General features: G+C 37.0%; 1 protein-coding gene across 1 annotated transcript; it reads left to right on the top strand.

The window, feature by feature from the left end:
• Positions 1-327: 327 nt before the first annotated feature.
• Positions 328-17,067, top strand: zgc:123321 (uncharacterized protein LOC559912 homolog). Its single transcript, XM_041275237.1, has 6 exons — positions 328-414; positions 2,616-2,729; positions 6,725-6,870; positions 7,590-7,735; positions 13,941-14,122; positions 16,711-17,067. Exons 2-6 carry the CDS (start codon positions 2,617-2,619, stop codon positions 16,871-16,873), a joined length of 750 nt encoding a protein of 249 aa, XP_041131171.1. The 5' UTR covers positions 328-414; position 2,616; the 3' UTR covers positions 16,874-17,067.

Genomic DNA, 17,067 nt, shown 5'->3' with positions numbered 1-17,067 from the left:
TAATCAGTCTAATAAGAATCTGAGATCAGCAGTAAAATTAAGTAATATGAATCAGGATTCTTTATAAAATTAAGTAACCGTATATCTTAAATACCACTACATTTAACAGATTTTTTTTTTAATTTAATTGTGTGTTTTTTTTTTTAAATGTTTTTATTTACCGTAGAAAAATAATACCAATTATTATGTTATGACACGGTAGCTGGTATCCCAGAAAAGCTAAAAGTCCTGAGATATCAGGGCTATTGAAATGTAATATGGAGTGATGGTGGTTATTGGCATCTGTGCTCAGAGTAAAATTAGAACTTTATAAATAGCACACGGTCTCACTGCTAACACATACTATCGTGGCTTAAATGCGGCACCACTTCAGCTGAACAAAGTATAATAATCTACCCCTATATCCTTATGAAGGTATGGAAACAATTTATATACTTAAGGTTTACTTAAATAATGACTAATGGCATCTAATTGAACCTTGTTTTTGTTACTATCATATGGTGTTTATCGACTGCTCTATGTTCACCTGTTTTTATAAAGAACAGTAACTGGAAACTGCCTGGAATATTATACTATATATATATATATCTATATATAATATAATATATATATATATATATATATATATATATATATATATAATATATAAAATTATATTATAAATAGATTGAATAATTTTAACTGTAGACTAGGCTAAGAAAATTAAAAATTTTACAATTCTGTGGTTCCAGACTCAATGAATAAAAGCCAGACACAAAATCAAACGTTTCTGCATTTACAATCTGTGGTTCCAGACTCAATGAATAAAAGCCAGAATGTTTAGACATGTTTTATTTTTGTATTTTTAAACATTTGAAACATGTTTTAATTGTATTTTGTTAAATGCTTCCTGCAAGGGTAATTGTATAAATGAAACACCAATGGGCTTTTAGGCTGCTTTGGTTGTGAGCTGAGGTCAAAACCTCAATGAGGCCTGGTCATTCCAAACTGTAGGACTGACAGTATGCAATAGGCATTTACATATAAGTGATTTATTCATGCATTATTTGTGTTACGGTGACATCAATGTAATAGAAAAAGATCAGCTAACTAAGAAAAATGTCCCTAAAAATATCTTTCTGCGGGCTGCCGAGTGGCACATCCAGCAAAGGCACTCTGCGTGAGTGCAGGATGCGCCCTATAGCCTGGACATCGCCGGTTCGAGTCTGGGCTATTCCACAGCCGACCGTGGACGGGTGTTCCCAGGAGGCGGCGTTCAATTGGCTGAGCTCACTGCACACCAGTGACCCCTGTAGTCTGGCCGGGCGCCTGCAGGCTTGCCTGTTAGCTGCCTGGGAGCTGCGCTGTCCTCCTATGCTGTAGCTCCTGGGTGGCTGCATGGTGAATCCGCAGTATGTAAAGAAGCGATCAGCTGATGTCACACCCTTCGGAGGACAGCGTGTGTTCATCTTCGCCACTCCCGAGTCAGTACAGTGGTGATAGCGTTGAGCTGAGCCTAAATAATAATTGGGTGTTTCAAATTGGGAGAAAATAACAAAAAAAAAATTAGCAACAACTAAATTTATATAGATAGATAGATAGATATTGTGGCAGCAAGAAATGACATATTTCACTTTTCTTTTTCTTTTTTAAAAATAAAATTGATTTAATTGAAAATAAAGCATATAAAACATTATGAAGGTTAAACTATAATACTGAGTCTTTATACCGGAATGAAAAAAAAAAAACAAGCACAAACAGAAAAACAAGTGTTTCAGCTGTGTTTGTTATAGTGAAAAAAACACACACTCTACAGTAACTTTTGGGCCATTCCATGACAAATCACCCTATTTCATTCCTGGGCGCATGAATTTGTTAAAGACCTTTCCAAATGATGCTTTCAGCCAGTAACAACATTTGACCCAGAAAGCATTGCTCATGTGAAATGACCCAGGAATGCAAGTGTAATAGATTTCCTGAAAATAAGGCATGGAAACTGAAAACTCTCTAACACAGTCTAGTACCAGTTACCATGCTTTAAAAAGAAAATACATTTTGCTGTGTTTATATCAAAATGACACATTTGAGAGACCTGTGAAGTTAATGGCATGCAATGATAATTGGCACGTATTGCTCTTTAATACAGATATGGTATAATTTCACATGAGGCAAATTCATTTTATACAGTATACTCTATTATATATTGAAATTCTTTATGATTTTAAACTGTAAGCTATAATAAGTCTGCATTATGAATCCATATATTAAACTCTTCCTGGGTAATGTGACCACCTACAGTAGCAGAAAGAACACCCACCATATAGCAGGACTGAGCCTTACATCTTCAAGAACTGATAGCTCCCACCAAAGTAAAAAAAAATCACAGAAGTCCACAATGCCCAATGTCTCCCCACAGAGGGTACAGAAGAATAATATCCTGTCTGAGCACAGTACCCTATTTCACCAACAGAGAGCGCCAGGTACCTCTTTACACTGCATTAAAAAACTCACTTTCATTTGTGCGTGTATACAGTATGTCAAGTAATAATAAATAAAATGCTGGTTGCTCTGTTGGGTTTAACTTTTTTGTTTTGTTTTGTTTTTATGCTTTGCATTTAATCAATACCTGTTTTCAGAATGGCAGGTTTTCAACAGTTTGATCAAGACTTTTACCAGTCAGGTTTTAACATTGATGAACAAGGACATGAACCCTATAACTGCCAGACCCGAAGCCATCCCTCTGAAAACATGTAAGCTGTTGTCATATTCATTACATTGCTAGATTGTACTGTTTATTATTTCGCTTATTCGTCTGCCTGGATGCAAGTATATTAAGTGATATGATTAGTGTATAGGAAACATCCCTACTGAAACAATTAAAAATGACATACACTTTACATGTAATGAATTTATTATTAGAACAAAAGCTCATAAGAAATGTTTGCACACGAGAAGAGGCCATTCGTCAAATAACTGCTCATCCCTTGTACCCAGGCTGCCTAGGAGGATCTCATTAATAGGTTAATATCTAGACCCTATTGTAAATGGTCCCAGTCTCTTGTTTTATTGAAAACGACTATATTAAAATGCTACACAACTATCTATGTATATATATATATATATATATATATATATATATATATATATATATATATATATATATATATATATATAGTTGGTAGCATTTACAATTATTGAATAATTGAGATGATAATGACTTTTGAACGAAAGTTAAGGCATTTCGGTAACTTTTTAAGAAATGTCACCAAAGCACAACTTGCTTTGGTTTTCTATAGATGGTGGTTTCAAATAGCTCTGTACAGTGGGGTGATGTTCATTTAAAAAAAAAAAAAATTAAACCATATTTTATTGGGCAAAGTTACTATAGCAAAAAAACAACCCAAAAACTAAACAAAACAGATATAGTATATAGCTAACTATAATTAAATTATAGTATATAGTTAACTATATACTATAAATAAAATATTTAGTTTTTTTTTTTACTATGTAGTTAATTCTTTGCAATATTAAAGCGTTATTTGCTTAGAAAATACTAACCAGGGCTGTCAGTATCATAATTTAATGTAAAGTGTGTGTAGATATGGTTTAAACGTTAAAAAGCTGACATTGCAAAGCATTTAAACTTTCAGAAAAATTTACCAAGAGCACATCCCAAGTCCCTGGCTCAGCTGTTTGAAGGGGGCGTGTCCCTGGCTCTGCTTTTTGAAGGCGGTGTGTCCCTGGCTCTGCTTTTTGAAGGGGGCGTGTCCCTGGCTCTGCTTTTTGAAGGGGGCGTGTCCCTGGCTCTGCTTTTTGAAGGGGGCGTGTCCCTGGCTCTGCTTTTTGAAGGGGGCGTGTCCCTGGCTCTGCTTTTTGAAGGGGGCGTGTCCCTGGCTCTGCTTTTTGAAGGGGGCATGTCCCTGGCTCTGCTTTTTGAAGGGGGCGTGTCCCTGGCTCTGCTTTTTGACAGGGGAGTGTCCCTGGTTCTGCTTTTTGAAGGGGGCGTGTCCCTGGCTCTGCTTTTTGAAGGGGGCGTGTCCCTGGCTCTGCTTTTTGAATGGGGCGTGTCCCTGGCTCTGGTTTTTGAAGAGGGCGTGTCCCTGGCTCTGCTTTTTGAAGGGGCGTGTCCCTGGCTCTGCTTTTTGACAGGGGAGTGTCCCTGGCTCTGCTTTTTGAAGGGGGCGTGTCCCTGGCTCTGCTTTTTGAAGGGGGCGTGTCCCTGGCTCTGCTTTTTGACAGGGGCGTGTCCCTGGCTCTGCTTTTTGAAGGGGGCGTGTCCCTGGCTCTGCTTTTTGAAGGGGGCGTGTCCCTGGCTCTGCTTTTTGAAGGGGGCGTGTCCCTGGCTCTGCTTTTTGACAGGGGCGTGTCCCTGGCTCTGCTTTTTGACAGGGGAGTGTCCCTGGCTCTGCTTTTTGAAGGGGGTGTGTCCCTGGCTCTGCTTTTTGAAGGGGGCGTGTCCCTGGCTCTGCTTTTTGAAGGGGGCGTGTCCCTGGCTCTGCTTTTTGAAGGCGGTGTGTCCCTGGCTCTGCTTTTTGAAGGGGTTGTGTCCCTGGCTCTGCTTTTTGACAGGGGAGTGTCCCTGGCTCTGCTTTTTGAAGGGGGCGTGTCCCTGGCTCTGCTTTTTGAAGGGGGCGTGTCCCTGGCTCTGCTTTTTGACAGGGGAGTGTCCCTGGCTCTGCTTTTTGAAGGGGGCGTGTCCCTGGCTCTGCTTTTTGAAGGGGGTGTGTCCCTGGCTCTGCTTTTTGACGGGGGAGTGTCCCTGGCTCTGCTTTTTGAAGGGGGCATGTCCCTGCCTCTGCTTTTTGAAGGGGGCATGTCCCTGGCTCTGCTTTTTGACAGAGGACAGAAGCTGTGTGCTTAATACACCACAAGCAATTCATCACGTGATTACAGGTGCATTTGGTTGATTAGACAATAATGTTGATCAAAGATCGGATAATTGACTCCCCTACATGTATGTGTGTGTGTGTGTGTATATATATATATATATATATATGTATATATATATATATATATATATATATATATATATATATATATAGTGCCTTGCAAAAGTATTCAGACCCCTGACCAATTCTCTCATATTACTGAATTACAAATGGTACATTGAAATTTCGTTCTGTTCGATATTTTATTTTAAAACACTTAAACTCAAAATCAATTATTGTAAGGCTACACTGGTTTTATGTTGGGAAATATTTTTAAGAAAAATAAAAAAACTGAAATATCTTGCTTGCATAAGTATTCAACCCCCACACATTAATATTTGCTAGAGCCACCTTTCGCTGCAATAACAGCTTTAAGTCTTTTGGGTTAAATATGTACCAGCTTTGCACACAGTGTCAAAGTGATTTTGGCCCATTCTTCTTGGCAGATTTGCTCCAGGTTGTTCAGGTTGGTTGGACGACGCTTGTGGACCGCAATTTTCAAATAGTGCCACAGATTCTCAATGGGATTGAGATCAGGACTTTGACTGGGCCACTGTAGGACATTTACCTTTTTGTTCTTGAGCCACTCCAATGTTGCTTTGGCCTTGTGCTTGGGACCATTGTCCTGCTGAAAGCTGAATTTCCTCCCAAGCTTCAGTTTTTTAGCAGACTGAAGCAGATTCTCTTGCAGTATTTTCCTGTATTTTGCTCCATCCATTCTTCCTTCAATTGTAACAAGATGCCCAGTCCCTGCTGATGAGAAGCATCCCCACCTGCTGCCACCGCCATACTTCACTGTAGGGATGGTGTGTCTTGAGGCATGGGCAGTGTTAGGTTTGCGCCTAACATAGTGCTTTGAGTTTTGGCCAAAAAGCTCTATCTTGGTCTCATCGGACCACAAAACCTTTTCCCACATCGCAGCTGGGTCACTCTCATGCTTTCTGGCAAACTCCAGACGTGCTGTCAGATGGTACTTTTTGAGTAACGGCTTCTTTCTTGCCACCCTCCTATACAGGCTAGTTTTATGCAGAGCTCTTGATATGGTTGACTGGTGCACCATTACTCCACTCCCAGCCATTGAATTCTGTAGCTCCTTCAAAGTGATTGTTGGCCTCTCTGTGGCTTCTCTCACAAGTCTCCTTCTTGTTTGAGCACTGAGTTTTGAGGGACGGCCTTTTCTTGGCAGTGCCTGGGTGGTGTGATGCAGCTTCCACTTCCTGATTATTGATCCAACTGTGCTCACTGGGATATCTAGACACTTGGATATTATTTTGTACCCATTCCATAATCTACACATTTGTATTACTTTATCTCTAACTTCTGTAGAATGGTCTTTGGTCTTCATTTTCCTTCAGATTCACAGCCTTACCAATGATCCTTCAACAGTGGGGTTTTTAACCAGAAAATGTGACAGCAACTTTAATGGTTCACAGGTGGAGGCCAATGGTATGGTAATTATGTCCTCGTTAGGGCAATTTCTTTCATTGGTGCAAACTGGGAGCTTCCACAGCACAGGGGTTGAATACTTATGCAAGCAAGATATTTCAGTTTTTTATTTTTCTTAAAAATGTTTCCCAACATAAAACCAATGTCACCTTACAATAATTGATTCTGAGTTTCAGTGTTTCAAAATAAAATATCAAACAGAATGACATTTCAATGTACCATTTGTAATTCGGTAATATGAGAGAATTGGTCAGCGGTCTGAATACTTTTGCAAGGCACTGTATATATATATATATATATATATATATATATATATATATATATATATATATATATATATATATATATATATATATATTCCCTCTGAACAGTGATGCCAGTGCAGCAAATCCAGGAGTTTATGCATCAGAGCAGGCTTATGCAGAGCAGGCTTATACTGGACAGATCTTCCAGCCCACAGACACCTCATCTTACACAGGAACGGACAGTTCTGATGCAGAACCACCGCTGCTGGAAGGTAAAGAATCTTCATGTGCTTCACTTACAGGGAGGTGTTGAAAACATCTCACTGTCATTGGACATTATGATTAATCCCATCTCACGGGATCAATAAGTAATTACTGTGAAACCGCTATAGTACAAGGTAATGTGGAACTGAAGGTGCTGCGGAAATGTAAGTATGATGTTGTTTGCCAATTATCTTCAATGACAATGCAGTGGCGAAGGGGACATGGTAACACAAGAACAGCTACAATTTTATAAACCTATTGACACATTCTCAAATTTTAACATAACACTGTTATCACAATGGTATGATCACGATACTGCTTGTTACTATAATCTAAAATCTGAAAAAGAAAAAAAAATGCAGTGCACCAGAAGGTGCAATATCAAAAAGAAAAAGGTAATGCAGGACCACAAAAATGTGATTAAATCATAAATATAATTGACTACAAGTCCTTTAGCTGGAACAAGTTCTGGAGGATGATGGCATGATGTATTCAGAATAGAATGTTCATTCCAAGAGGTTCTAAAGTGCCTAATTTGAAAATTAATTTGAATTATTTTTGCTGTCTGGCTGCATTTGTCCCATAGTAGTGATTTATCCCATATATTGTGATGTACATTGTCTTCTGCGGTGTGGTCAATATGTGTGTGCGTGTCTTATCTCAGTATTTAAACGGCTCTACTTGTTAATCATTGTTTGTTTTGTGAAATCTTTTTTCTTTCTTGCAGAGTTGGGCATCAACTTTGATCACATCTGTCAAAAAACATTAACAGTGTTAAACCCATTCAAACCAGTAGATGGCAGCATCATGAATGAAACAGACCTTACAGGACCGGTGGTGTTTTGTTTGGCACTTGGAGCAACTTTGCTGCTGGTGGGTTCATACGTCATACAGGTTTTTCTTTTTTGAGTCCAAATACAATTTTAATTTATTTACACTGTTTAATTATGTACAGGACTAACAAAGCAACAATTAATCACAAGCTTTCAAGACCTCAAAGGTCTCTTCTTCATGTGAAAGTAGAAAAGAGAGATTGATGGAGCACTGTATGTATGTGTACATATGTATATTGTCTTCCCAAGTTCTCCTGTCTTGTGTGTTTTTGAAATTGCCCTTTAAAACAAGAAGTGTCAGATCGTGCAGAGAATGGTTCATAGTGCATGTTGAAATGGTTGCCAGTAGGAGTGTTGGTCATTTTGTTGCTGATGGTGTGTTGTGCAGATTCTTCCTTGTCTGAAGATGTTGTTTCGTTTCTATATTCATGTAGATGACATGCCTGGATCTGCAGGTAAATGACCCTTCTATCTCCAGTTTCCCTTGTGTTGTAGGAATGGTATTCTCCATAGAGATAAGGGGACATGTTTTGCATCTGTTGGTATTGCAGGGTTTAGTTCCATTGTGTGCATTGTTTCGGTCAGCTGGTAGTTTGCTCTGGATGATAAAATGGGACAGGTTAGGTGGTCTGTGAAATATTGGAAATGGGTGTAAAAACACATTTATTAGGCTCTGCCTTTATTTCCTTTAAAGTATGCAGTATGTCATGCACCGGAAATACAAATCTTTGAGATGCATGTAGTTATAGGTCAGTGAATGAGATAGCTAAGCAAGCATGTAAATGGATGACATCTAAAATACACAAGAAATTGTGTGTGAGCTGTTTTCTATAATGACAGGAGAACAAATGCATCGTAGAACAAGTTTATCAACTTACAAAGGCTTTACGACATACTGTTTCAAAGTCATGGGAAACTAAGCCTGGTTCATACTTCTACACAGATGAATGTGATACATCTGGATCATACAGCTATAAAGGCTGTGCAGCTGCATGAAAGAAGCATCGTGTCGCAGCCCTTTTGACTGCATAAAGTGGTCAAAGCTGTTGTTCATACTTTAACTACACACTGCATCGCAAAATTGGATACATTTACATTTAAGTAGATGTGCTGAGTTTGTACCTCTTATACAGGTTTTAAAAAAATCAAAAGCAATGTCATTGTCATCCATCCTCTCAACCAACAGAGAACCCAAAAGGAAGAATTTCAAACATTATTTAGAGAGATGCGGGTATGTGACAGGGAGATATTTTAGGTATTTTAGAATGACAGGTGAAAGGTTTAACGATTGGAGACCCTAAGTATGTACTGTAAGTTTTGTACTCTTAAGTAACATTTAAACTTACCAGCAGTCTTTATGTTATTGGTTTTGATGTACTATTTAAAAGCCCTTGTTTACGTTGATGTAGCTAAAACTACATTATTTGGTGACCTTTCGCTGAATTCTTGTTTTTTTGCTACACCTCGCCCGTGAAATGTACAAAAAATTATCATGCCGAAATCATAGCCTTAACTATAATAATAATAATAATAATAATAATAATAATAATAATAATAATAATAATAATAATAAAAAGGTACAGACCAGTAATCACCTAGTGTACCCCCTGGTATAAGGCATGTAGTATTGATTGTGATATGAAACTATGAACTATAAATTAGTGAATACCCTTGGTCATGATAATTCACATTTTCAGAACTTAATTAGAGGTTACACTAACAAACATTATTAACTTAGACAATTCCATGTTATTATTATTATTGTCAGTAGAAGGAGTACATTTACCTATCACACTTTAAAGGAATTCCTCGGTTCCCGCAGACAGGAGTTTCTCACAGGTGGAGGTGGGATGTAAACCCAGGACCTCTTGCTCTGAAGCATAGCACTGTACAAAGAGCCGGCTCCCTTGCAGGAGCTGACATTGGGCTTATGTTTTCATATTTGATTGCCAGCCTTGACCCCTACCCCCATGTACCCTACACTAATAATAATAATAATAATAATAATAATAATAATAATAATAATAATAATAATAATAATAATAATAATAATAATAATACAAACACAATTAAAGGTCTACAATAAATAAGTTAAATAACATCAAAGTTTGCAAAAACACTAAAGATTTTAGTGAGCAAGCCGTACCCCACGAGCAGCAGCACCCCAAAGTGTAGCCCATTATAACCAATACAAGCGCGGAAATTGTTACTGAGTCACAGGCTTTGCAAATGACGACGTCCCGGATTATTGTATGATTTTTGCTAGTTTTATATCAAAATCCTTTTTGGCCTGGTGTAAATACATGTGAGGTGAGGTACAGGGGTTGCCCATGAGTGAGAATCAGCTTTGCAATAAGCGGCCCAAAGCTATTTAACCCCTGAAATACCCCAGTTACTTATTCAATTTGCATTATTTTGGCCAATTTGCAATCTCTGCCATGTTTGCATGCTTTTTCCGTATCAAAATCCTTTGTCCTTAAACTTTAAGCGAATAATAGGAAACCTTTTAGAGCACGACTTATTTTAAAAAATGTTAGTGTCAGCTAGGCTTATCATGTTTGTAGAGAGTAGCATACTACACTTGGAATGGTGACTGACAAAAACTTGTAAACTTTTCATACACACTTAATACTGAACTACTTGCCATTCTTTGAGCCTATAAACTCTTTTCTTTTAGACCATTTTATAATTTGAATTAGAAAATGATTGAGTGTGAACAGCCAATCAGCTTCCAGATCTGCAGGCTTCTATTTTGCATAGATGCCGCTGGAATGTTGAAGTGTTTAACTGTGAATTACATTTTAAATTGAATACCGGCTTTTCCCTTTAACATTCTAATCTACAACTAATCTGATAACATAAAAAGCTACTTAAACATACTTTCTAAGGCTAGTCTAGAGACAAGAGAAATCATGTCTGTGACAGGACATCGTAAGGAAGGCTCAATTTGGTGCTACTGGACAGCAAATCAACAGGGAAGACACGGTTGGTCCACAATTATGTCATAGGCTGGATCCAAACAACACCCTCCCTCAAATCCAGCCAGTCAGACTGCCAACTCTGTTTCAGTTCTTTCAGCACCAGTCAATCCACTCCCTGTCTGCTTGAATGATGCTCTGCAATTGTACATGTGTACATGTGCAATTGTACAATGAAAGAAGTAATTTACAAACCGCTAACCAAGATCATGCAGCAGTCTCTTGACACAGGGGTGGTACCGACAGACTGGAAAATTGCAAACGTAATACCGATCCACAAAAAGGGAAACAAAACTGAACCAGGTAATTACAGACCAGTAAGCCTGACTTCTATTATATGCAAACTTATGGAAACTATAATAAGATCCAAAATGGAAAATTACCTATATGGTAACAGGGTCCTGGGAGAAAGTCAACATGGTTTTAGGAAAGGGAGATCGTGTCTAACTAACTTGCTTGATTTTTTTGAGGATGCAACATCGATGATGGATAATTGCAAAGCATATGACATGGTTTATTTAGATTTCCAGAAAGCTTTTGACAAAGTCCAGCACAAAAGATTAATTCTCAAACTGAACGCACTTGGGATTCAAGGAAACACATGTACATGGATTAGGGAGTGGTTAACATGTAGAAAACAGAAAGTACTTATTAGAGGAAAAACCTCTGAATGGAGTGTGGTAACCAGTGGTGTACCACAGGGATCAGTATTAGGTCCTCTGCTATTCCTAATCTACATTAATGATTTAGATTCTGGTATAGTAAGCAAACTTGTTAAATTTGCAGACGACACAAAAGTAGGAGGAGTGGCAAACACTGTTGCAGCAGCAAAGGTCATTCAAAATGATCTAGACAAGATTCAGAACTGGGCAGATACATGGCAAATGATATTTAATAGAGAAAAGTGTAAGGTACTGCATGCAGGAAATAAAAATGTACATTATAAATATCATATGGGAGATACTGAAATTGGAGAAGGAATCTATGAAAAAGACCTAGGAGTTTTTGTTGACTCAGAAATGTCTTCATCTAGACAATGTGGGGAAGCTATAAAAAAGGCTAACAAGATGCTCGGATACATTGTGAAAAGTGTTGAATTTAAATCAAGGGAAGTAATGTTAAAACTGTACAATGCACTAGTAAGACCTCATCTTGAATATTGTGTTCAGTTCTGGTCACCTCGCTATAAAAAAGATATTGCTGCTCTAGAAAGAGTGCAAAGAAGAGCAACCAGAATTATTCCGGGCTTAAAAGGCATGTCATATGCAGAAAGGCTAAAAGAATTGAATCTGTTCAGTCTTGAACAAAGAAGACTACGTGGCAACCTAATTCAAGCATTCAAAATTCTAAAAGGTATTGACAGTGTCGACCCAAGGGACTTTTTCAGCCTGAAAAAAGAAACAAGGACCAGGGGTCACAAATGGAGTTTAGACAAAGGGGCATTCAGAACAGAAAATAGGAGGCACTTTTTTACACAGAGAATTGTGAGGGTCTGGAATCAACTCCCCAGTAATGTTGTTGAAGCTGACACCCTGGGATCCTTCAAGAAGCTGCTTGATGAGATTTTGGGATCAATAAGCTACTAACAACCAAACGAGCAAGATGGGCCGAATGGCCTCCTCTCGTTTGTAAACTTTCTTATGTTCTTATGTTCTTATGTCCAGATAAATTATACTATGAAAGAGTATGACCCCTAAATATGTTAGCCAAATAATAATAATTCAATAATAATAATAATAATAATAATAATAATAATAATAATAATAATAATAATAATGTTTTCTCTACGTGTATGTCATTTTTCTATTCTAATTATGTTAAGGACTATTTTCCTCAGTGGAAGGTTACCCGGCGAAATAGCAGAAGTTCAAGGTAAATATAGGTTTTAAAGTTTTTTTTAAAGAGAAAATAAATAAATAAATTGTTTTCTAATAGTGATAGAGTCCTCTCGATGTGGACTCTGCCGTGTGGTAGATGACTTCAACTTTCGTTAGCACTCTCGCCTACAGCTCGGGATGCATCACTCCAGTTGTGGTCATCTACCACAGTGTAGAGTCCGCATGTACAGGCTATATCATTTAATTAGAAATGGTACTTTTTTCCCCAGCAAAGGACCCAGCAAATAATCAAAAGTGATTGCAGTTTTGTCCTCCTGGATGCGAAACAGTTTGAATAAATCACTACCTTCACATGTACCTGCATGTTTTGAACCATTTCAACATAATAGGGAAAATGTTGCTCTCTTTCTTTAGCTGAAATTTTGCTTCACTTTTGCAAAGTGTTGCTTCTTAATTTTATACCATTGCTGTTGTGGTATTCCACTCAGAAATTGCTTCAGACAGGGTGCTTGATATTTATCCTTGGCAATGTGAGACTCCTGTCTCCTGTAACAGTGCTTCAAGAACTTAATCTTACAGAAAAGAGACGGAAGTATCTGCTTGAATGCATAAATAATTCAGAACTGTAACCTTTATTTTAGATACAGGATTCACTTGATGTATGCAGCTTATTCTTTTTATTTCTTGATTTTCACTCTCACTTCAAAAACCAGCTCTGCATCAAAAGTGGGAATATAGAGCTAAAAATGATTCTTCTTTTTTTCCCTCTGGGAGGGGAATGGCATCTAATTAAAAATTTGGAAAACCAATAATTCTAATAGATATGTGAAAAGGTGTGTGATTTATTGGTATCATTACTGTGAGCTACAATGTGGCCGTAGTGAGAAGCATCTGGCATGTATCTGTGTATCAACACATCTGTGGTGCACTGATGTTTGACCTTATAATTACAAAAGGGTTCTTTTTTAATTTTCATTATCGAGCTTGACCGAGAGAATCATAGCATACAGTTGTCTATCAAGTATGAAGCCAGTGTGTCAAAGTTATACAGTAGGTCTTTATTATCCAGAAACCACCTTATGGCAGCCATATTACCCTTAGATTGTTTGCCCCAAAACTTTCCCTACCATTGAAAATATGAAGTCAGCTTTTCAAATTATTGACAAACTATTAGCAGTTGAAATAGTGATAGGGATGGTAAATTGGTTAGCCTTTAGGGCCTATTGTACACATTTCTGTTCATGTTTTAAAATAATTAGTTTCAATGACTGTAATATATAACACAATGTTTATTGCCTGTATGACTATCTGTATTCTGGTTTCATCTAAACAACAAGGCAATGTACATGGCTCTCATTCCACTTTTTAAAAGAATCATTAAATCCCCATCATGTTTTCACTAACAGTGTAATATTTATTTCTATTGTAGGCAGGTAAAGTTCACTTCAGCTATGTGTACGGGATCAGTGTTATTGGGTGCTTTGCAATGCACGCATTGTTAAACTTGATGAGCATGTCAGAAGTCTCTTGTGGCTGTGTGGCCAGTGTCCTCGGATACTGCCTTCTTCCAATGGTCACTCTGTCCAGCTGTGCTGTGCTCTTCTCACTGAAGTAAGTATTAATACAACAGTTTGTGATTGCTGTTGTACAGCTGTGGTGGGTTTGTATTCCTTATAGTTTGTTTTATTACTCAAAGAGTAAAGAAATAAAAAAATAACTTGGCTAACTTAACTGTTATCTGAGGAGATAAAACCCAAATGGTAACATATTCATTGACTACATTAACAAATGTATTGGCCAATTTCTAGATATGCAAATATATATGCAGCACCTCTGTAAACATAATTAATTAAGTATAGCTGTTTAAATGACTACACTGCAGTTAAAGGGTATATAAGGACCTTTTTATTTTATTGTGTTACATGTTCCCATGTGTTTCTACAACTGTTTACGTAAGGTGTGGGTATTGTTTTAATTTTTTTTTTTTTTTTACATTTTGACCACTTTTTAAATTTTTTTAATTGCATTCCCTGTCTCAGGATGGTTCACATGAACCTCTCAGAACTACATTTCCTATCATCCTCCTGCTCACTGGTAAATCCATCTCAGTAACATATGTGAGCAGAAAGATAATGGGAAATATTGTTCTGAGATGTCCATGCGGGTACATGTGAAGCCATCTTGAGGCAGGGAATGCAATTTTAAAGTTTAAAAATGTGGTCAAAATGAAAAAAGATAAATAAATAATAATACATTACACACCTTAAACAGTTGTAGCAACACATGGGAACATGTAACACAATAAAATAAAAAGGTCCTTATATACCCTTTAATGTGCTTACTCAACTGTGTATATACAGACTACCAAAACTATAGAAGTAGAAAACCCTACACTATAATACCTAAAGTAGACAAATAAAGGTTACTGGATGTACCAAAGAAGCATTTCAAAAGTAGAACAATATAAATTATTTTTCTTTTAGCAAGCATTTTCATTCAATATAGTAAGCCATTAAACATTAGAAAAGGCTTGTGTCAGGTTTTTTCTATACCGTACTGTAAATTTGCTATGTGGTTGCAAGACAGATATGCAAGCATTACAAGAATCTGTATAGTGTTACCACTGCCAGTGTATTTATTTATTTATTTTTTTAACACTGCGATTCATATTACAGTACAGTACATTCCCTTGATAATACTATACAACAGTTTTTACTAGACCCTTTAAATGCCAGGTATTCCAGAGGTCAGTCTGTATATGGAAACCAGTTACAGTGTAACAGAACACCCTGCAAAGTCTACAAGAAACACAATATGTTCTTCTGATGCGTCTCATGTTGTCCATATCATAGCGTTATATTTTTAGACATATTGCCGACTTTATTGAAAATTTTAAATCACACATCATGTCGTAAATCAACTGTGCCATACATTCCTCAACAAGTACTCAGGAGGAAAAGCAAACCTTATGAGAGTCGTAGTGTATCCATATCAGTGCTGGTTTTCAGTCTTCACAACAATACGACACTCATTTCAATCCGTATTGGTGCAGAAGGGAGCCTGAACTGGATGCACTGCAGCGTTTAGAAGAAACATGTACATTTTTCCTGAGTTCCTGAGTAAAAGTTGAAAGAGCCTAATTGCCTAGTTGATTTATCTGTGATCCCTGAATAACAAAGCAATGGTAATGTCATGTATTTTATATAAACACTAGGGGGTTCTATAACAAATATTACTGGTGATCATTGATCGCCTTGCTTTCCTGACTGTATCAAAGTCAGTGTTACATTTACTTGATTATTAAGCTTCAGAAATAATTGTCACTGTCAATTATTTGTCAAAAGCCAGAAAAACGTTCTTGTTAAACAATGGTCAGTAATGCCTAATAAGTAGAGGCGGTGGGAAAATATGCAAAAAACTGCAGGCATTTTCAGTAGATATCTGAGGGGTGTTCTGCAGATCATCTTATGTGTTTAGTATTTGTATTAATAATGTCTTATAAAAATGTAAATCAAGTAAACATAAGCACATCAAACGATGTCTGGGTGAAGTACTTCCAAATCAGTAAAATCTGTCAAACAAAAACACCACATCACATCTCATGAGACTTCTTATTAGGACACATTTTCAAAGCCTTAATAACTCTAGTTTTTAATTAATTCCTATTTTTCGAAGGAGACCAAACCTCTGTTAATCTAACTTCTGTTAACAAAGCTAGAAGTGGACAACTAAGATATACATTTGTAGGTCACTTTGGCAGCCTGTTTATGATATTTTGCTCACGATGTAGCTACAGAATATGGTGAATCTGTGGAATTCTGCAAATTCCGCGAGAGCCTGCAAATAGCAGGATTTCCGAGGAATTCCGTTATCCCCAGATTTGAACTGCCTCTACTAATAACCAGCTGAGATTCCCAGAAGCTGGAAGTATCATCTGAAACGTTTTATATTTATGGCTGATTTGATATATATATATATATATATATATATATATATATATATATATATATATATATATATATATATATATATATATATATATATCGTCATGTCATATAGAGACTGTGACAGTGGTGTTCATAAAAACTGTGTAGTAGGGTGAATGTAATTTTTTTTTTCATGTTATAAAAATTTTATTGCATGAAATGAATACAGTATAATTACAGAGCAATTAATTCTCATCTTTTATTTTATTACAGAGGTATCATTGGGACTATTTTGGCTCTCATAATAATTGGATGGTGCAGCCTATCAGCTTCAAAAATCTTTATCTCCACATTAGCTATGGATGGACAGCAGCTTCTCATTGCCTATCCATGTGCTTTACTTTATGGAGTCTTCGCTCTTTTGACAGTTTTCTGAAATTAACTTTTACTTCAAATATTGTATTTACTGGAACTTAACTTTTACAATAATTGAACCTTGTACATGGAAGTTGAATAGTATGGCAATCTTAAAAATGGTTTTTATCAGTATACAGACCTGTACTGTGCTCAGATTTCCTGAACTTTGTATGATGTTTGCACTCAGAATCAGTGTGTATCTTATTAAAATTG

The sequence above is a fragment of the Polyodon spathula genome, chromosome 2 (assembly GCF_017654505.1).
Source record: "Polyodon spathula isolate WHYD16114869_AA chromosome 2, ASM1765450v1, whole genome shotgun sequence".
Taxonomy (NCBI): Eukaryota; Metazoa; Chordata; class Actinopteri; order Acipenseriformes; family Polyodontidae; genus Polyodon; species Polyodon spathula.
Note: the sequence above shows the minus strand (reverse complement) of the source record. Positions and strands in the feature narration are given on the sequence as shown.